Source organism: Malaclemys terrapin, chromosome 1 (assembly GCF_027887155.1).
Source record: "Malaclemys terrapin pileata isolate rMalTer1 chromosome 1, rMalTer1.hap1, whole genome shotgun sequence".
Taxonomy (NCBI): Eukaryota; Metazoa; Chordata; order Testudines; family Emydidae; genus Malaclemys; species Malaclemys terrapin.
The window spans coordinates 130553524-130571289 of NC_071505.1; the positions used below are offsets into that span (position 1 = coordinate 130553524).

At 42.5% G+C, this 17766-nt stretch overlaps 1 protein-coding gene across 6 annotated transcripts in view; it reads left to right on the forward strand.

Moving 5' to 3' along the window:
• The window catches only part of FAR2 (fatty acyl-CoA reductase 2), a 230340-nt gene that overhangs the window by 143543 nt on the left and 69031 nt on the right, over positions 1–17766 (forward strand). For all 6 annotated transcript variants that reach the window (XM_054038920.1, XM_054038930.1, XM_054038904.1 and 3 more), the window contains 2 exons: positions 14325–14500; positions 17172–17351. In XM_054038920.1, coding sequence (XP_053894895.1) covers positions 14325–14500; positions 17172–17351 — 356 coding nt within the window. The remainder of the gene's footprint in view (positions 1–14324; positions 14501–17171; positions 17352–17766) is intronic.

Sequence of the window (17766 nt, forward strand, 5' to 3'; positions counted from 1 at the left end):
TTTTTGCTCATCTTTATCAGTTGGTAAAGATAAACCTTGGTTCGATTGGTCTTCATCAGTTGATGAATAATCACCTTCAATGCATTGCTTAGAGTTTTCTCCTTGATTGTCGACTTTTTAAAAATTACTTTTTTGACGTATGAGATAGAGATTAACAGCAAAAAGAATTTAAAAAACTTTGTTGCCAGTAGGCAGCACCGGAAAGTCGTTTTCATTTTTGTCCAGGCATTTTAGCCCTATAACCACTGGCACCAACGCAAAACAGAAATTAGCGCGGATGGTGCCAATAGGGCAGCACAGTACACACGTGTAATCGTGATTTGAGTGACCATGTTACAATGTGACATGATATTTTTTACTGCATGGGCCACAGCAAGTGAAAAACTTCATGTTCCCCAAAGACAATGAAAATAGAAGTTTCCATCCAACACATTACTGGCATGAAATCCCCAATGGTGACAAAGTGGAGAGGCCATGGCTTATGTACTCAAAAACCCAGAATGCTGCATACTGTTTTTGTTGCAAACTCTTCCAGTCTAATGTTCCAGCCACATTGGGTTCTATAGGAACAAAGGACTGGAAAAATCTGGTTAGAAATCTGGCATGCCATGATAAGGCAGCAAATCACCAGAGAACATTCCATAGGTGGAAAGAGCTCGAGATGAGACTAAGGTTAAAGGCAACCATAGATGATCAGCATCGAGAGAAGATTGCATCAGAGTCTCTTTACTGGCAAAATGTTCTGAAAAGGCTCATTACCATTGTGAGAATGCTTGCTACCCAAAACCTAGCACTGTGTGGCACTTCAGATCAGGTGTATGTGCCAAACAATGGAAACTTCCTTAAAATTGTGGAGCTGATGGCTGAGTTTGATGCTGTACTCCAGGAGCATCTCAGAAGAGTCACCACCGAAGAAATGTACACACACCACTACCTTGGGAAAACAATTCAAAATGAGATCATACAGTTACTGGCAACAAAAGTCAAACAGAAGATTGTGGCAGATCTGAAGTCAGCAAGATATTACTCTGTTATTCTGGACTGCACACCTGACATCAGCCATACAGAACAAATGACTTTAATGGTGCGTTTTGTAACAACAACAGAACCTAGTGAAAATGTCCCTGCAATGGTGACTGTCAGAGAGCATTTTCTAGAATTTATTGACACAGATGATACTACAGGAGCTGGTATGACAAATGTGCTTCTTAAAAAACTGGAAGATACAGGAATTGCGATAGCTGACATGAGAAGTCAGGGCTACAATAATGGTGCCAACATGAGAGGAAAGAACAGAGGAGTGCAGACACGGATCTGAGAGTTAAACCCTCGAGCTTTTTTTGTCCCATGCAGTTCTCATTCATTGAACTTGGTGGTCAGTGATGCAGCATCAGCTTCTAGCGAGGCTGCTGATTTTTTTAAATGTAATTCAAAGCATCTATGTATTTTTCTCTTCATCAACTCATCGATGGCAAATTTTGAAGCAACATCTGGGAATATCCTCTCTGACACTGAAACCACGGAGTGCCACGCGATGGAAAAGTCGAGTGGAGGTGATAAAGCCTATCAAACACCAAATTGGGAAGACAGATGATGCCATAGTTGCCATTATGGAGGATAATGCTATGACAGGAACTGTTCATGGGAGAACAGTAGCAGAGGGACCTGGAATCACCAGAAACATACATAACTTCAAATTTCTGTGTGGCTTAGTGTTGTGGCATAACATACTGTTTGAAGTAAATGTTGTAAGCAAGAGACTCCAAGGTGTTGACCTTGATATATCTGGAGCAATGGAACAACTGGACAAAGCAAAGTCACACCTATGGTCTTACCGGTCAGATGAGGGATTTCAAAACGTTCTGAAGAGTGTACAGAAGTTGGCAGAGGAACTTCACACTGAAGCTATGAAGACATTTTGATTACGAGGCACAGGATAATCCCATAAGAGACTGCAAACAACAATTCAAAGTTGAATTCTTTAACTAGGTGCTAGATTGTGCAATACAGTTCAGTTGAAGAATGATTCATGCAGCTCAAGGAACACAGCAGTATATTTGTGATGTTGTATGATATTCCAAAACTCCTCACTGTACCTGAAGAAGACCTACACCAGCAATGCAGGGCACTAGAGACAGTGTTGACAGATGATGACATGCGTGATATTGATGCGAGTGATTTAGGTGATGAACTGAAAGCCCTTTCAAAATACATTTCAGCAGGATCAACTCCAAAGGCTGTTCTGGAATATATGTGCACAAATAAGATGACCACTCTCTTTCCAAATGCTTTTGTTGCTCTGTGCATACTTCTAACACTTCCTGTAACAGTTGCCAGTGAAGAACACCGCTTCTCCAAGCTCAAGTTAGTAAAAACACATCTATGCTCCACAATGACACTGGAGAGCCTGGTCGGCCTTGCAACCATCTCAATAGAGCTTGAGCTGGCCCAGACTGTGGACCTTCAGGAAGCAGTTCAAATCTTTGCAACCAAGAAGGCACCACTTTCATTATTCAAACAGATAAAAATGCCAGTGTTTACTATGCAGACAAGAAAAGTTAAATTTGCTGTTCAGGCGTTTGAAAGTTAAGTGTTACTTAAAATTTTTGAAAAGGCATTTTAAGTTGTTAGTTCTCCTTTATTGGAGTAGGTAGAAGAGCAGTACCATGAGAGGAGTAGAACAGGAAGGCAGAATTGAGACCTTTCAAAGTTTTGGCCCAAGCAAGGGGGTATGGGGACATCATTTGAGCTTCCTGCCTCAGGTGCCAAAATGTTGTGGGCCGGCCCTGGTCTGAGCATTAGTGGGTGGTGGGGAGGGAGCAGTAGATATAATATACCTTCAGTTTAGTAAGCCTTTTGACTTAGTACCAAATTCTCTCAAGCGTTCTCTCAAGCAAACTGGGGAAATGTGGTCTAGATGAAATTACTGTAAGGTGTGTTCACAACTGGTTGGAAGACCATACTCACAGAATAGTTATCAATGGTTTGCTGTCAAACTGAGGGAGATGTGACTCCTGTGGGAGTATCATAGGGATCAGTCCTACGTCTGGTAATATCGATATTTTCATGAATGAATTGGCTAATGTAGCGGAGAGTACACTTACAAAATTTGGAGATGACACTAAGCTGGGAGGGGTTGCATGCACTTTGGAGGACTGGATTAAAATTCAAAATGACCTTGACAAATTATAGAATTGCTCTGAAATCAACAAGATGAAATTCAATAAAGACAAATGCAAAATACTACACTTGGGAAGGAAAAATAAAATGCACAACTACAAAATTGGGAATAACTGGACAGATATTAGTACTGCTGAAAAGGATCTGGGGTTACAGTGGATCACAAATTGAACAGGAGCCAAAAAGAGGCTAATATCAATCTGTGATCTTGTAGCAATGCGGCGACTCACCCCTGCGGCGCCTCCTGCTGGTCGTCTGGGAATTACCTCTTTTCTAGCCATCAGAGCACCCTCTGCAGGCCAGTGTCCTGCCGCCGCTTGGCCCCCGTGTCCCTCCCAGGACTCGGTGCCCTTTGCATCCCCGGGGTGCTTGCCCTGGCAGTAACCCCTCACTCTTAGGGTCTTCCCTCCCCGGGGAACTCCCACCCCCTATCCCCACCTCGCCTCAGTCGTAGGCTACTGCCAGTCACCAACTAGCCCCCGCTCCCTGGGGCAGACTGCAGTATAAGCCACTCATCACAGGAAAGGGGGTTTTGGACCTGCTGCCTTTCTCTGCAACCCAGTACCTCCAGGGGCCTTGTACAAGGCCCTGCAGCCTGGGGAGTTGCTGGCCCGGAGCTCCCCAGCTCCTCTGGCCTTTCCCCAGCCTTGCTTCACTCCAGTACCCTTTAGCAATCAGGCAGCTAGGTCCATCTCCCTCCTCAGCTAGAGGGAGACTTGCTCCTGGCCCACTGCCCTCTTGTAAGGGCCAGCTGGGCCCTTATTAAGCCAGGTACAGCGGTGGCTGCTTTCCCAATCAGCCCAGCTTTTAGAACTGCAGCCCTCTCCAGGGCTGCTTGTACCCTTCCAGGGCCAGAGCGGGGTGAGCACCCCGCTAGAGGTATATTTACAGAAATGTCATATGTAAGACATGGGAGGTAATTGTCTCTCTACTCAGCATTGGTGTGGCCTCAGCTGGAGTACTGGGTCCAGTTTTGGGTGCTGCGTTCTAAGAAAAATGTGGACAAACTGAAGGGAGTTTAGAGGAGAGTGATAAAAGGTTTAGAAAACCTGACTTAAGAGGTTGTGGTATCCCCATCATTGGAGGTTTCTAAGACAGGCTAGGCAAAGACCTGTCAAGGATGGTCTAGGTATTTCCTAGGTAGTTCCTGTCTCAACACAAAGGGATAGAATAGATCAGTTTTTCTGAACCTTTTAGATACCAGGGACTGGCTTGCTGCCTTCCTAAACTGTCAGGGAGATCTCAGGGACTGGCCCACAGACCGTTTATTGAGAAACACTGTACTAGATGACATCTTGAGGTTTCTTCCCAGCATAATTTCTGTGATTCTATAGACAAGGGCTTTTGTGTTTTTAACACTGTCATATGGCCGTGGTTAACCTTAAGGGGACATGATGTTAAATATGACTTAGCAATCAGGGACTATGTTTCACATCATTATACTTAACATGTGTTCTAATATGACCCACTGGTGAGTGTGTTTTACAGGTCCCCCTCTGTGCTAATCCTTGGCACGTTAACTCAAGATGAAGCAGCTTTTGCTTTTAGCCTTTAAGGTCCCCAATTCACTCCCCAGTGTGCTGGTCAAGATGGCAGCCATCACATTAACACAATGTACTTTCCTGGTATAGACAAGCCCAGAGATGACAATACCATCTCCAGTGCATGACACAGCAGTTCTGATAGTGAAGTGGATCAGAACTCTGTGTCCATGAAATCCCTGTCTGCACTGAGTTAGACACCCGCATCTTCGATGTAGGATCCATCACATCAGGCCGAGCTGGCCTCAATACCATCAACACAATTCTCTCTGCAGATAAAATCTACACTTGCTTTGGCTATGTTGCCTTTCCTACTATCCCCATCGACTCACCATGCTGAACTGCTGGTGTCGAAGCAAATACATATAACTGGAGATGGGTGCAGATCCATCAGAGGCCAAATACACTGTATTTTACCCAGAGGAAGTTGAGCAACACAGCACTGTGCCTTGGATAACCTGACCTCTTCTATTAGATTTTATATAGAAGCCGGTAGGAACAGTTAGTTTTGAGTTGAAGCAAAAGTCCTTGAAGGCCCGAGATTGCTGTCTGAATAGCATTGCTGTGGTTGGGAACTCTATTCCTGAAGAACTGCTAAAAAGTTGTGAAAAATAAAACGGTGCTCTTTGTCCTCCATAATGGAAAGTTGTGGCCTGTAGTGACCTCTCTTTCCCAGCCAATTAAGGAGCAACCAGTGCTTTCAAAGGGGCCTCCCTGTTGTGTCTGCATTTAGGGTGAGGTCACAATAGGTCAGGGAGGGGAGAGTTCCTGAGAGCGGAGATCCAGCCTTCAAGCTCTTTTGGGCTCAGAGTTATGTGATGCAGAATAAGAAAAGATACACTAAACAGCTCAGATTTTTTTTTTTTTAGTTTTCCTATCCATATGAGATGTCTTGAAAAGGAACTTAAATTATCATAATGGCCACTTAAAAATAAAAGCAGACATAGTCATAGTTTAACTATTTCAAAGAAGCAGCTATCTGTGTTTGGTATGGCTTATGTGCCTGGCTTTTTAGTCTTTTGGGGCCCATCAGCTGCTGCTTAGCTTTCTTGGCATCCAAGCAAGGTCTGTCACTGAAGCTGCAAAGAGCTATTATTGAGTCAATGGGAGTGGAGAACCAGGCTTAAATAGTGTGGCTGGATTTTAAAAGAGGCTGGATAGCTTTACAACCATAACATTTGTAATTAGGCAAACTAAGGCTATGGTAATCAATTCTCATTCTTCAAAGAAGAGATTGAAGTAGAAAGGGAAGAGGAAAGAAGTATAGAATTGCCCACTCCCCGTGCCACCTCTCTGGTCACTGCTGACTCCCTTTCGACTTTTCTCCTCATTCATTTGAAACCTTGGGGGTATAACAAGGGTAATGGATGGAAATTATGTGAAGGAAATTTTAGTCTGGGAAATGTTCAGAAAAGCTGCTTAGAAGGATAAAGATCTGTTTAGATTTTGGAATAGTCTCTTGAGGGAAGTGGTGGAAACCTTTATCATTTAGGCAATTTATACAACTGGTCTGGACAAATCACTAGAGAGTGTTCCTGACACAAGACCCAACATTCTGTTTGCCAGAAGCTGGAAATGAGCGACAGGGGATGGATCACTTGATGATTACCTGTTCTGTTCATTCTCTCTGGGGCACCTGGCACTGGCCACTGTCGGAAGACAGGATACTGGGCTAGATGGACCTTTGGTCTTAACCAGTAGGGCCATTCTTATGTTCTTGTGTACCTGCCCACTTTTTGTTTGTCTCTGAATTCTTCTGCCTTCATTTCTGTCCGTTGTATCCATATCCATACATATATCTATTGTATGGCTGTGTACATAGACCTCCACTTTCTATGTACATGTGACTTCTTAATTACCATCTGGAGAACAGAAAACCAGTCTCTGCACCCTAATTTCTCCTCTACTTTGAAAGTGTCATTAACATCATCAATCACACTATCAGTTCTGATGGCAATGCATTCCAATACACAGCCTAGAGATTACAAGGGTGTGTGAGTGACCTGAGAAGTGGATCATCGGACTTTGTCCCTTGCATGTCTTCCTGCATGATAGTACCAAACACCATGGAAAGCTTTCCTGTTTCTAGAGAGTCTTGTAAACAGAGGTATTAAAGGTTATATCTGAAAGGGCTCTTCCAGAGCTCCAAGTTAAATTGTGTGTAATTCAGAGCTCTCTCCAGAACCTATTCAACTAAGCATTGGCAGCAGGCAAAGTTCATGGAAATTGGCTTAAATACAATGTCAACCCAAGAACATCCATTTAAAAACACATGCTAAGTAGCTAGTCGGGCACGTTAGCCTCTGCTGACCCAGAATGGAATTCATGTTTTGTCATCTCTGTATCTCTATTGTCATTATTTGCCTTGGAATAATCAGCTCTTTTGTTTACTAGTTATTGGTCACGGGTACTGCATTTTCACTGCACTGCTTCTACTTAAAAGAAGGCCGTAAGTCCAGATCTGATTAGAAGTCATTTGTTAACTGATAATCGGGAAATCCCTGGTGCATTTTTTAACTAATTAGATGAATTATGCCTAATTTACATTGAGAAAAATCATGCTTAAAGTAACTCAGGAGAGAAGAGAAGGCAAAAAGGGGGTGGTGGAGAAGGGCAACAGTGTAGCCCTGATTAACACTGCTCAAGCTATGGTTTTCACACATTGTCTGGCTAAGCGATGCATTTCACTCGGAATAGGTCATATTAACAATTAATGGTAGACTAATTATCTGATGTTGGGAAGCTGCCTAATTAATTGAGAATGTTGCTTTACTGGAAGTTCTAAAAGTAGGCATCAGGCACACACAGTTTTTGTAGGCTATCCGAATGGGTTTATCAGCAGTAAACACAACTGGGATGTATTAGGTAAGCTCTTTTCTCCAGAAATAGAGAGCAGGGATCATTCTGGCTCTTGCTGATCTATTTTTCTAACTTAAGTAAATCTTCCTAAAATGTTGACATGCTGGTTAGTTTTGTCCATTTATAACAGTGCCACATTTTCATAGAAATTAGATGTAGAACTGAAGATCAGGGAGGCATAGTATAAATATACTATCACGGCAAGATTGTCCCTACAGTGTGTATACCAGTGATTGTTGTCCAGACTACTTTTAAATGTCCCAAATAAAGGGGGTTTCCACCACTTGCTTTCTGAGATTATGGAGCTCACTGTTAGGAATGGTTTTGTTTAGGTGTTGCTTTGACATTCAACCTAAATTTTTCTTTGCTTAATTTATGTAGTTTTTCTTTACTTAATTATTATTTAACTATGTTCCCTTGGATTATGCTAAACAATTCTTACCTCTTCTTGGTATTTACTTTTAAATACTTGTAGACCGATTCCTTATTCCTCTTATTCTCTTTTGGTCAAACTACATGTATTCGATCCTGTTAATCTTGCCTTATAAATCATGCATTTCAGTCTCAAGATAATTTTTGTTGCTGTTCTCTGAATTTCTTTCAATTTAACAACTTTCTGGTAGTGCAGTATTCAAAGTTTCTCTCTTCCCTACTCCCTTCACAAAAGCCTAATAAAATGCTATGTCTTCAAGATCCGCCGACACAGGACCTGTCAGACCAAACAGGGAACACATTGCAGAGTTCAGGGTCTTTTACCAAAAACATCAGCACCTCCCAGTGAAAGTAGGAGACTAGTAGCTCAGACTGTTCAACTGCTTTGGTACCACAGAAGCAGAGAGGCAGTCTCCCACGTAGCCAGGCCCCAGACCATATAGGGACTTAATGCTGAATCCTGAAATGGGCCGAGCACTCTGGCCTTGATCCATCAAGTCACATAAGCACATGCTTAGCTGCCCATATGTTTCAAGTTAAGCACATGTAAAATGCGGTTGTGACAGTTGCTCTGTTGGCTGACACACTGGGGACCTTTAGAGCTAAAAGTGTAAGCTGCTACCGCTTAAGCTAAAGAGCCATGGCTGTGTAGGTGGGGGCTGTAACAACGCATACTCTCTGTGCCCAGCACCTATAACACACACTTCTCAGTGGATTACACTGTGCTGGATCAGGGCCTGGGTATTCAGCACTTTGCAAGATCGCTCCCTTAAGGACTAAAAACAGCACTCTGAATGGCAGTTAGTAATAAACTGGCACTGGTGTAAAGGGCTTGCTGTGGGAATCAGTGCTAAGCACACTGAGCCCTGCTGTCTGAGCTAGCTAAAGCTTCCGAATGGCCTTCTGCCCTGTTTGGAGCATATGACCATTATCCAGTCTGTGGGTGATAAAGGTATAGATAATGAGTGAGGCCCAGAAAAGGCTGCAACCTTCTGCAAATAGCTGTCAGAAAACAGAACTGGTCAAATGTTGGGCCTGCCAGCCTTTACAGTGTTCCTCTAAAGTAGATGAAATTTTAGACCCTATCTCGTTGTCTTTACTTCAACATATTACTTGATTGGGAATTCTGTCTGAGTAAAGAGGGCAGGTTTAAGTGTCTGGCATCTCAAACTGCCGGATGAGTTCCTTTTTCAATTTTGCAGGTGACCTGAAATAAATTGTTAAACTGAGGCTATTATATCAAATTATGTAGAAATCATTCTAATTAAAAGATTGACAGGCAGGAGCAAACATTTACCCTCTGGGATGGGTGTAGGGAACAAAACATTGTTTTTTCTGCTCTTTTGTGGAAAGTGAGATCAGGCCCGGGTTAGACAATAGAAAGGGAGACTAAACATTTGGAACACACACCCAGCAGGTGTTTTCAGTTGATGCATTGCATTAGGGATGATCCATGATGCAATTCTGTCATAAAGCATGTAAAATGAAGTAAATTTAAGTCTCAGAGATCTGACTATTCCTGGAACAGGGAAATATGGAGGTATGGAATAAGAACAATTCTGCAGATTCTGTAGTGAAACTCACCCATATGCAGAGGACCAGCACAAGGCTTATGTACCACTTAAGTCCCACTTAAGCTTTATTTTGAGGATTTTGAGTGGGACTTAAGTGGTAAGTGGCTTTTATGATGACCCTGTTGTGCAGGAATGAACGTATGCAGTATGACAATCAGAAGAAATAATTTACACCGAAACCGTGACACACCAGCCTCAGTTTTCCTGGGTTTTCTTAACTGTGGCAATTGTTAAGTAGCATTGTTGGGGGAGGGGGAGGGCACAGTCTTTTCATTCCTCTGCTGTTCGCTGCAGTAAAGAGTCAGCCATTTCGGGTATTCCTCTGACTCTGTACATACTCTAGGTATTGAGTTTAGCAGTTCCAGCTGGCTGGCCCACTGACACATCTGTCTTTTAAATCTTTTCTTACTTTTGAAGATCCCTTCTGAAGAGGAGGAGCCTGAACAGTCCTGAAGTCTCATATCACTGTAGAAGTGTTTTAAAATGCAATTATTGCCTAACCCTAGGATACACTGACTGTATATGTTAGTCATTTCTCCAGCTAAAAGCAGCAGCATGGAGTTGGCTGTGGTTTTTTGTTTTTAAATCTTCACAGATTGAGTCTCATTGTCAGACCTTCAGATTCCTTAAATGGGGCAGCAGACTTTGATGAAACAACTGCTCCAGTGATGTGATTTACAGAGTTCCTATCATCCAGAAGGATTCCAAAGCATTATACTGATTTACAAAAACAACAAGGAGTCCTTGTGGCACCTTAGGCCTTGGCTACACTTGTGAGTTACAGCGCAATGAAGCAGCCCCGGGCGCCCTAGCTCACTCCCCGTCCACACTGGCAAGGCATGTAGAGCGCTCTGACTCCGCAGCTACAGCACTGCTGGTACTCCACCTCAGCGAGTGGAATAACGTTTGCTGCACCCCCGCTGGAGCGCCGCGGCACCAGTGAATGAGGTGTTGCGTTACTATGCTGTGATCAGCCTCTGGAAATGTCCCATAATCCCCTTAAGTCAAGTGGCCACTCTTATCATTGTTGTGAAATCGGCTGCAGGAATGCGGAAATGCCCTTTCAAAGCTCCATTTCAGAGAAGCCAGCTGCTTATCCGCTCTGAGAAAAAGCAAACATTTACTGTTTGCTTTGAGTGAGTGAGAGAGAGGTGGGGGGGGGTCTAAACTTACAAGACAGCATGCTGACACACTTTCACCACCCCAAAAACCCACTCTTTCCCCCCACATACACACAACACACTCCCTGTCACACTCCACCCCCCCATTTGAAAAGCATGTTGCAGTCACTTGCATGCTGTGATAGCTACCACAATGCACTGCTCCCAATGCCGCTGCAAGTGCCGCAAATGTGGCCACGCCAGTGCGCTTGAAGCTGTCAGCATGGACAGATTGCAGCACTTTCCCTACTGCGCTCTATGAGGGCTGGTTTAACTCACAGCGCTCTACATCTTCAAGTGTAGCCATGCCCTTAGAGACTAACAAATTTATTTGGGCATAAACTTTTGTGGGCTATAACCCACTTCATCAGATGCATGGAGTGGAACATACGGTAGGCAGGTATAAATATACAGCACATGAAAAGATGGGAGTTGCCTTACCAAGGAGGGGATCAGTGCTAATGAGGCCAATTCAATTAGGGTGGATATGGCCCATTTCCAACAGTTGACAAAAAGGGGTGAGTATCAATAGAGGGGAAATTACTTTTTGTAATGCTAACGAGGCCAATTCAATCAGGGTGGGTGTGGCCCCAATTCAGTCAGGGTGGGTGTGGCCCATTCTCAACAGTTGACAAGGTGTGAGTATCAACAGAGGGAAAATTATACAAACTTCTATTTAGACATTGCCTCACCCTTCATTGAAATGCAATGAATCCTTTGGTGTAAAACACAGCAGCCTGAAGCAATGTTGCACAACAGTTAGGAGAGAAGCTTAAGAAGACTGTTATACCTAATGAGAACAATGGGTGGAATTCAGATGTGGGCAGAATGTAATTGCACAAACTGGAGTGTAACACTGTGATTCAGGGTTTCACACTCCTTTTGCACTGGTGTAAATGATTACACAAGAGGCACAGCAATGGAGAATCAGGCCTGAGATCTTAAAAGACCACAAGTGGTCAAGACTTTAGTCTTACAGTACCTCTCATCAGAAACACAGATCAGTTTTGGTTTTATCAGGACTTACCTACTGACCCTACATATATTGTAACATAGAAATGATGCAGATTAATGCAATTTCTCAATAGACCCTCAAATTACAGGGGGAGATTTTCAAAAGTGCATTAGGCACCCAACTCCCATTGAAACTAAGTGGGAATAGAGCTCACGTTGGTGACCTCACATTGGTGCCTTTGAAAATCTTGCCCATTTCAGAGAGTTTGTATAGGATTTTGTTGTTGTAAAGAACAGTGACTCGATGTATGATATTTAGGGAATGATTTACAGCTGTAAACCCAGTTTCCATAGCCAAAGTACTGCTCCCAACATATACCTGGTAACTGTGTACAATTTGGAAAAATAAAACATCAGCCTTATGTGCACACTCTTGTTAAATTGCTCATTTGGGAATTTCTTGTTTATTAAGGCCCTACAGCAATATGTTGAAGAAAAGAGACATAGCAGACCAGCTCCCGGCTTTAGGGGGAATGCTGATCATATCCTGATCTGTGCTATATTGCTGCAAACATGGAGGCATATCAGGATTTTTTGGCCAAATAAACAGAAGGATGATAATCCCTTAATCAGATGACAGAATATTTGCTTTAGTTGCAATTCAATATATTTGTACATCTTTTTATTTAGTGTATGTTTATTTTAAATCAAGTACTTCATACCATTCCATAAGCACTGGACAGGTCACAGGTAGGCCAGTATCTATCAAAACCGAGATAATGGTAATGGAAAGGTACACAGCCCCACACCCTACCTCACTGGACTGGGCAGAAAACCTCTAGTGTAACAAGAAAGGGAAAAAGTGATCCTTGAAGTACGGTTCTACTCTGAAATCTGACTAGATTATACCTCTATGATTTCATAGGTATTCTCATTATTCTCTCTGTACCCCAAAAGGGCAGAGACATCATAAAGTCCACTAGAGACTTCACTATTATCAATTTTATGCAAAAGATGGTCAGATACTACAGTAATCGGTGGCAGTATAAAGCCATAAGAGAAGTTTTATAGTTTGACCAATTTGCAAGTCAAAAAAATAATTTTAACTGCTAATCCAGCAAACTCATGTGGAGTTCTGAAAATCAAGCCATGTTCTCTTTTGCCTCTTACATCATCACAAGTAACAAAGATTTTGCAGCTAGGATTTACAGTAGTTGGCTATTTTGTTCCTGATGCACAAGGGAGAATCAAATCTTCACTCTGCTGATGGCTGTAACGTTGCATTTTTCTCAGGCAAGTAAATACATGTTATTCAAAGACACAGGGAGCAGAACTGTAGAGTGGGAAAGGGTGCTAATTTTATTAGCACTTTTCTGTCCATAAGGGCAGTTTAAAGGATTGTTCATTTTTTTCACTTATTTTTAAGGTGGATTTTGGACAATTAAAATACTGCTTTAGTGCATCTACTTTTTGAGGTCTTAGGAAAGGCAGGATGTAAATGCAAAGTATAGTTTATGCTGAGCCCACTTGTCTCTGAGATCTGCATGAAGAGGAACCCCTCCTTGCTAAAGGGTAGGCAGTGGTCAGCCACTTCCCCAGTACTGATCCCTCTGCTCCAGATATCATGGATGGCTCTTTGTGGGACTGGGAATACATGAACCGTGAGAGGGAATCGGCAGGCGGTGTCAGAGGGAGAGCTAGGGGGCAGGATGGTGCACATTGTCTCCCTCCTCCCCTCAAGCTCTTTGTAGAATCAGCAGGAAATCTAACCAAGCCTAATACTGCTTTAACTTTCCTATAGGTCCCACTCCACACTTTACCCTCATCCCCCACCTGTTCATATAAAATTCTAGGGGCAGCCGCCAGTGGAGGAAGTCCTGGCAATGTAGCTCCACTGGAGCAATGCTAGCCAGATTGTGTGTAGGGGGTTGCAGAGCCACTGTGGAGGCATGGGACCTCCTGTGGATTCCCCAGGAGACATGGGATGCTGAGAGGACCCTTTGTTCATTCTTCAGCAGAGCAATTCATCCTGTCCTCAGATTTTTGGGAGGGCACTCTCTCTGACAGGTTTTTCTATGGGAGGGGACAATCAGGTCCATTATTATTTATCTGCCTACATGCCCCAATGCAGAAGACCCTCCTACCACTATGACATCTGGAAGTATCAGTCATTCTCGGTCATGTTAGGTTCATCAACTGATGCAAATACAGCAAACAGGCTGTTAATCAGGGTGCTATTATCATTAATAGGAATGATAGCAGTAGTCCATGATTCAGTAGCTCAGGGATAGGCAACCTGTGGCACATGTGCCGAAGGCGGCACGTGAGCTGATTTTCAGTAGCACTCACACTGCCCTGGTCCTGGCTATCGGTCCGGGGGGCTCTGCATTTTAATTTAATTTTAAATGAAGCTTCTTTAATATTTTAAAAACCTTATTTACTTTACATACAACCATAGTTTAGTTATATATTATAGACTTATAGAAAGAGACCTTCTAAAAACGTTAAAATGTATTACTGGCATGTGGAACCTTAAATTAGAGTGAATAAATGAAGACTCGGCACACCACTTCTGACAGGTTGCCGACCCCTGCAGTAGCTGATCATTGTGTTTGTGTTTCTAGGTCTTTGACAGAGTCCGGGAAGATTGCCCTAACTTCCAGGAGAAGATTAAGCCTATTAATGCAGAACTCACTCAGCCAAATCTGGCCATCAGCGCCAAGGACTCGCAGGAGCTCCTGTCCCAGGTCAATGTTGTATTCCACTGTGCAGCAACAGTTCGCTTTGATGAGCCACTAAAGTATGTCCCTTGTTCTCTGCTGTTTGCATTTATTAAGTAGAACTTAGCTTCTTACTGGGACACACAAAATATGAGAGACCATTATTGTTTTTTCTTGTACAATTACAGTAATAATTCTCCAGGTATGTTTTCAAACTGCACATAAATTCTGGATTGGATATACAATTTAAAGGGCTCAAATTATTGAGTGCCTAAAATATCACATATGTCAGACCTTAAAAAATACATACACACACACATCAAGATTGAGGTACTGTGGCATTGCTACATGAAGCCCAGGACAGGAATAAAAAGGAGTCCTGCAAATTAGGATTGCAGTGCACTGGCAGAGTTAGGTGCGGCCCCAGAACTGGGACAGCAGGAAGGTGCTATGTGCCTGGACTCAGATGTTTTGGCAGGGCTACATGGAAGGAGTGCGAAGTGAGTCTACGCAATCTCTAACTCTACAGCTAATGTTATTGGTCCTGCTTTTTCACTAAAGGTAACTCAAGGAGGGAAACGATAATTTTTTGAAGCAGCATATTTTAAATAGCAAATCACAAGGTACTGTAACATTTTAAAATATTCACCCAGCTTTGAAAATGTTGCCTTCATTGTAATGAGGCATTTTAAAAAGATGACCTGTTACTTAAGGGATTTCCTTGAGAAACACTTGGTTTGTTCATTGTCACATATTAATGAAAGAGTTCCTAGCACAATGGGGTCTGAATTGTGATTGGTGCCTTTGAGCCCCACTTTAATAATGATAGTGATGTGATTGTGGTCATAGATACAGGCCCCAAAAGAAGTTCATTAATGACAATTACAATATCCCCCTCTGAGACATTACATTGATTGTGTCACCATTGCTCAACCTGAGGGGTTTTTTCCACTTATTATTACTGTAATTATATTTAGTTAATCACCACAGGGACCAGGGGGGAATTTCTCCCAGAGCATTGTATAATTGTGGGATGTATTTTTTGCCTTCCTCTGAAACATGAGGGGTGAGTTGCTGCTATGGGCAAGATAGTGGATTCCATGGACTGTTGATTCAACATGGCACAATAGATTGAATGTTCTTGCGTTCCAAAAACGAAGGCCTTAAAATGAGATTATAGATAGAACTTGGTGAATTTTTTCAGCCAAAACTTCTTTTTATAAAAAAACCAAAATGGATATTCGGCAACACTGAAATGTTTTTCAAGTTCATGTTGGTTTCATCAAATTGTTCACATCAAGGGGGTAGAATATTGAAATATTTTGTTTTTACATTTTTGAAATTAAACATTTTGATTTTTCAATTTGAAATTACTTTTTGATTCAGAATTCTTTTTACTTATATTTTTAAAAGTTTTAAAAGGCTTTAAATAAAAATTAAACATTGCTTTTTGAGTCTAACAAATCATTTTGTTTGACCTGAAACACATTTTTTTTATTTGCGGAATACTTTTAAAAAAATCATTTTAATTTCTCCAAAACCGTTTTTTGGTTCAGAATTGAGAGTGAGCTGAAAAACCTATTATTCACTCTGCTCCAATTATAGACTAGGTCAGGGATGGGCCACGTGCCAAAGGTTGCCGATCCCGGTTTGTTTACTGGCCGCATCCGCAGCTTCAGCTGATCGTGGCTCCCACTGGCTGCAGTTCGCCGCTCCAGGCCAATGGGGGTGGCGGGAAGCAGCGGCCAGCACATCCCTCAGCCCACGCTGCGTGCCAAAAGTTGCCGATCCCTGGACTAGGTAATACTGTGCTGTATATGCAAAATAAATGAATTTAGATGTACTATTTTGGCCAGAAATCATAACTCATAGGTATTTCTGTCTAGTCCAGCTGAATGGATAATGAGTTCTTCTTTTTCCCCCCCAGAACTGAAAGCTCCTCCTGCTGACAAGTTTGCTGAAACTGGCCCCATCTTCCCCAGTGTCTCTGCCTCCCTGGAGGAGAGCACATTTCCTCTAATATGAAGCCTGCAAGCAAGCTCAGGCAAAGGGAGCCCACATATCAGTCAGAGCCCATGTAGAAAACTACCAGAACACCTTGCACATATCCTGAGTGTTTCAGGGAGGACCTTCTTGGTACCCTTTTTCCCTACTCCTTTACCAACTCTTTCCCCCCCCATCCCCTCGAACCCTTTGGAATCACCAATTTTATTACTTGTAACTTTGGCTTCTTCTAGTGTTGTTCTATTGCTTTGGACAAGGCCCCATATACCTATCTGGAATCCCTTGTATGTTGGCATAGCATGTGTCCTTCAAGACCAGATATGAGACCATGTTGAATGGGGCTAAAAAGTCAATAAGAACAACACTTCATGTCCTTCTGTTTAAATACTTGTATTTTTCTTGAGGTGGAATGGTTGTTCAGCAAACATGCCAGCAAAGAGGTGTTGGAAATTAAAAACTGACATAATAAATTAAAGAGGAACTTTGCCTCCAGTCCATTGGATTGGGTAGAAATACTCCTGAGTTATAGTTTTTGACCAGACTAGTGGATTCATAGTAGAAGAATCCAGCACTCCAGGTTTGAAAACTAATTTTGCCTCTTGCATCTCATTTAAACTTCATCTTCTGCTGTGACCTATTTTCCTCACTGTGGAGGTTTGCCTTTGAGGAGAGATTTGCAGTGTATGTAGTTTTAATACATTCATCCCTTATGAACTCCTTATGTTTGCTTTCTCTCCCCTTGTCTAGACATGCCCTGCTGCTGAATGTCATGGGCACACAACAGCTCTTACTGCTGGCTCGGCAGATGCAGAAGCTCGAGGCCTTTATCCACATCTCCACTGCCTATGCAAATTGTAATCGGAGAAATATAGATGAAGTCATCTACCCACCACCTGTTGAGACCAAGAAGCTCTGCGACTTAGTGGAGTAAGTAGAAACAAACACAGCTTTCCTTCCTGATGCTCGTGTGATGCGCCACCTCTGCAGAAAACCTATGACTGGATTGTTCATACACCTATGCTATAGAATGTTCCCTCAGACCAGTTATAGTTGCAGTGCCCTTCACATTTGCACCTCAGCTAACAGTGCTGGGAAATGGGTGTGTAAGAGAAGAAGGAGACAGAGGGAGGCGGTAACTTGGATTCCAAGTATCTTCAAGAGATCAACTTTCAAAACATTGATTGGAGGAATCATTCCTACATGCTTGTATCCAATAATGTTAGCATTTTTGGTCTTCCCCTTTTAACCTATTTTTATTCATATTTTCTGGAAATATTAGCAATATAGACATAACCTCTGAGTCTTTATTTGGAGATCTTTTAAAGTCACATTAGATTGTCAT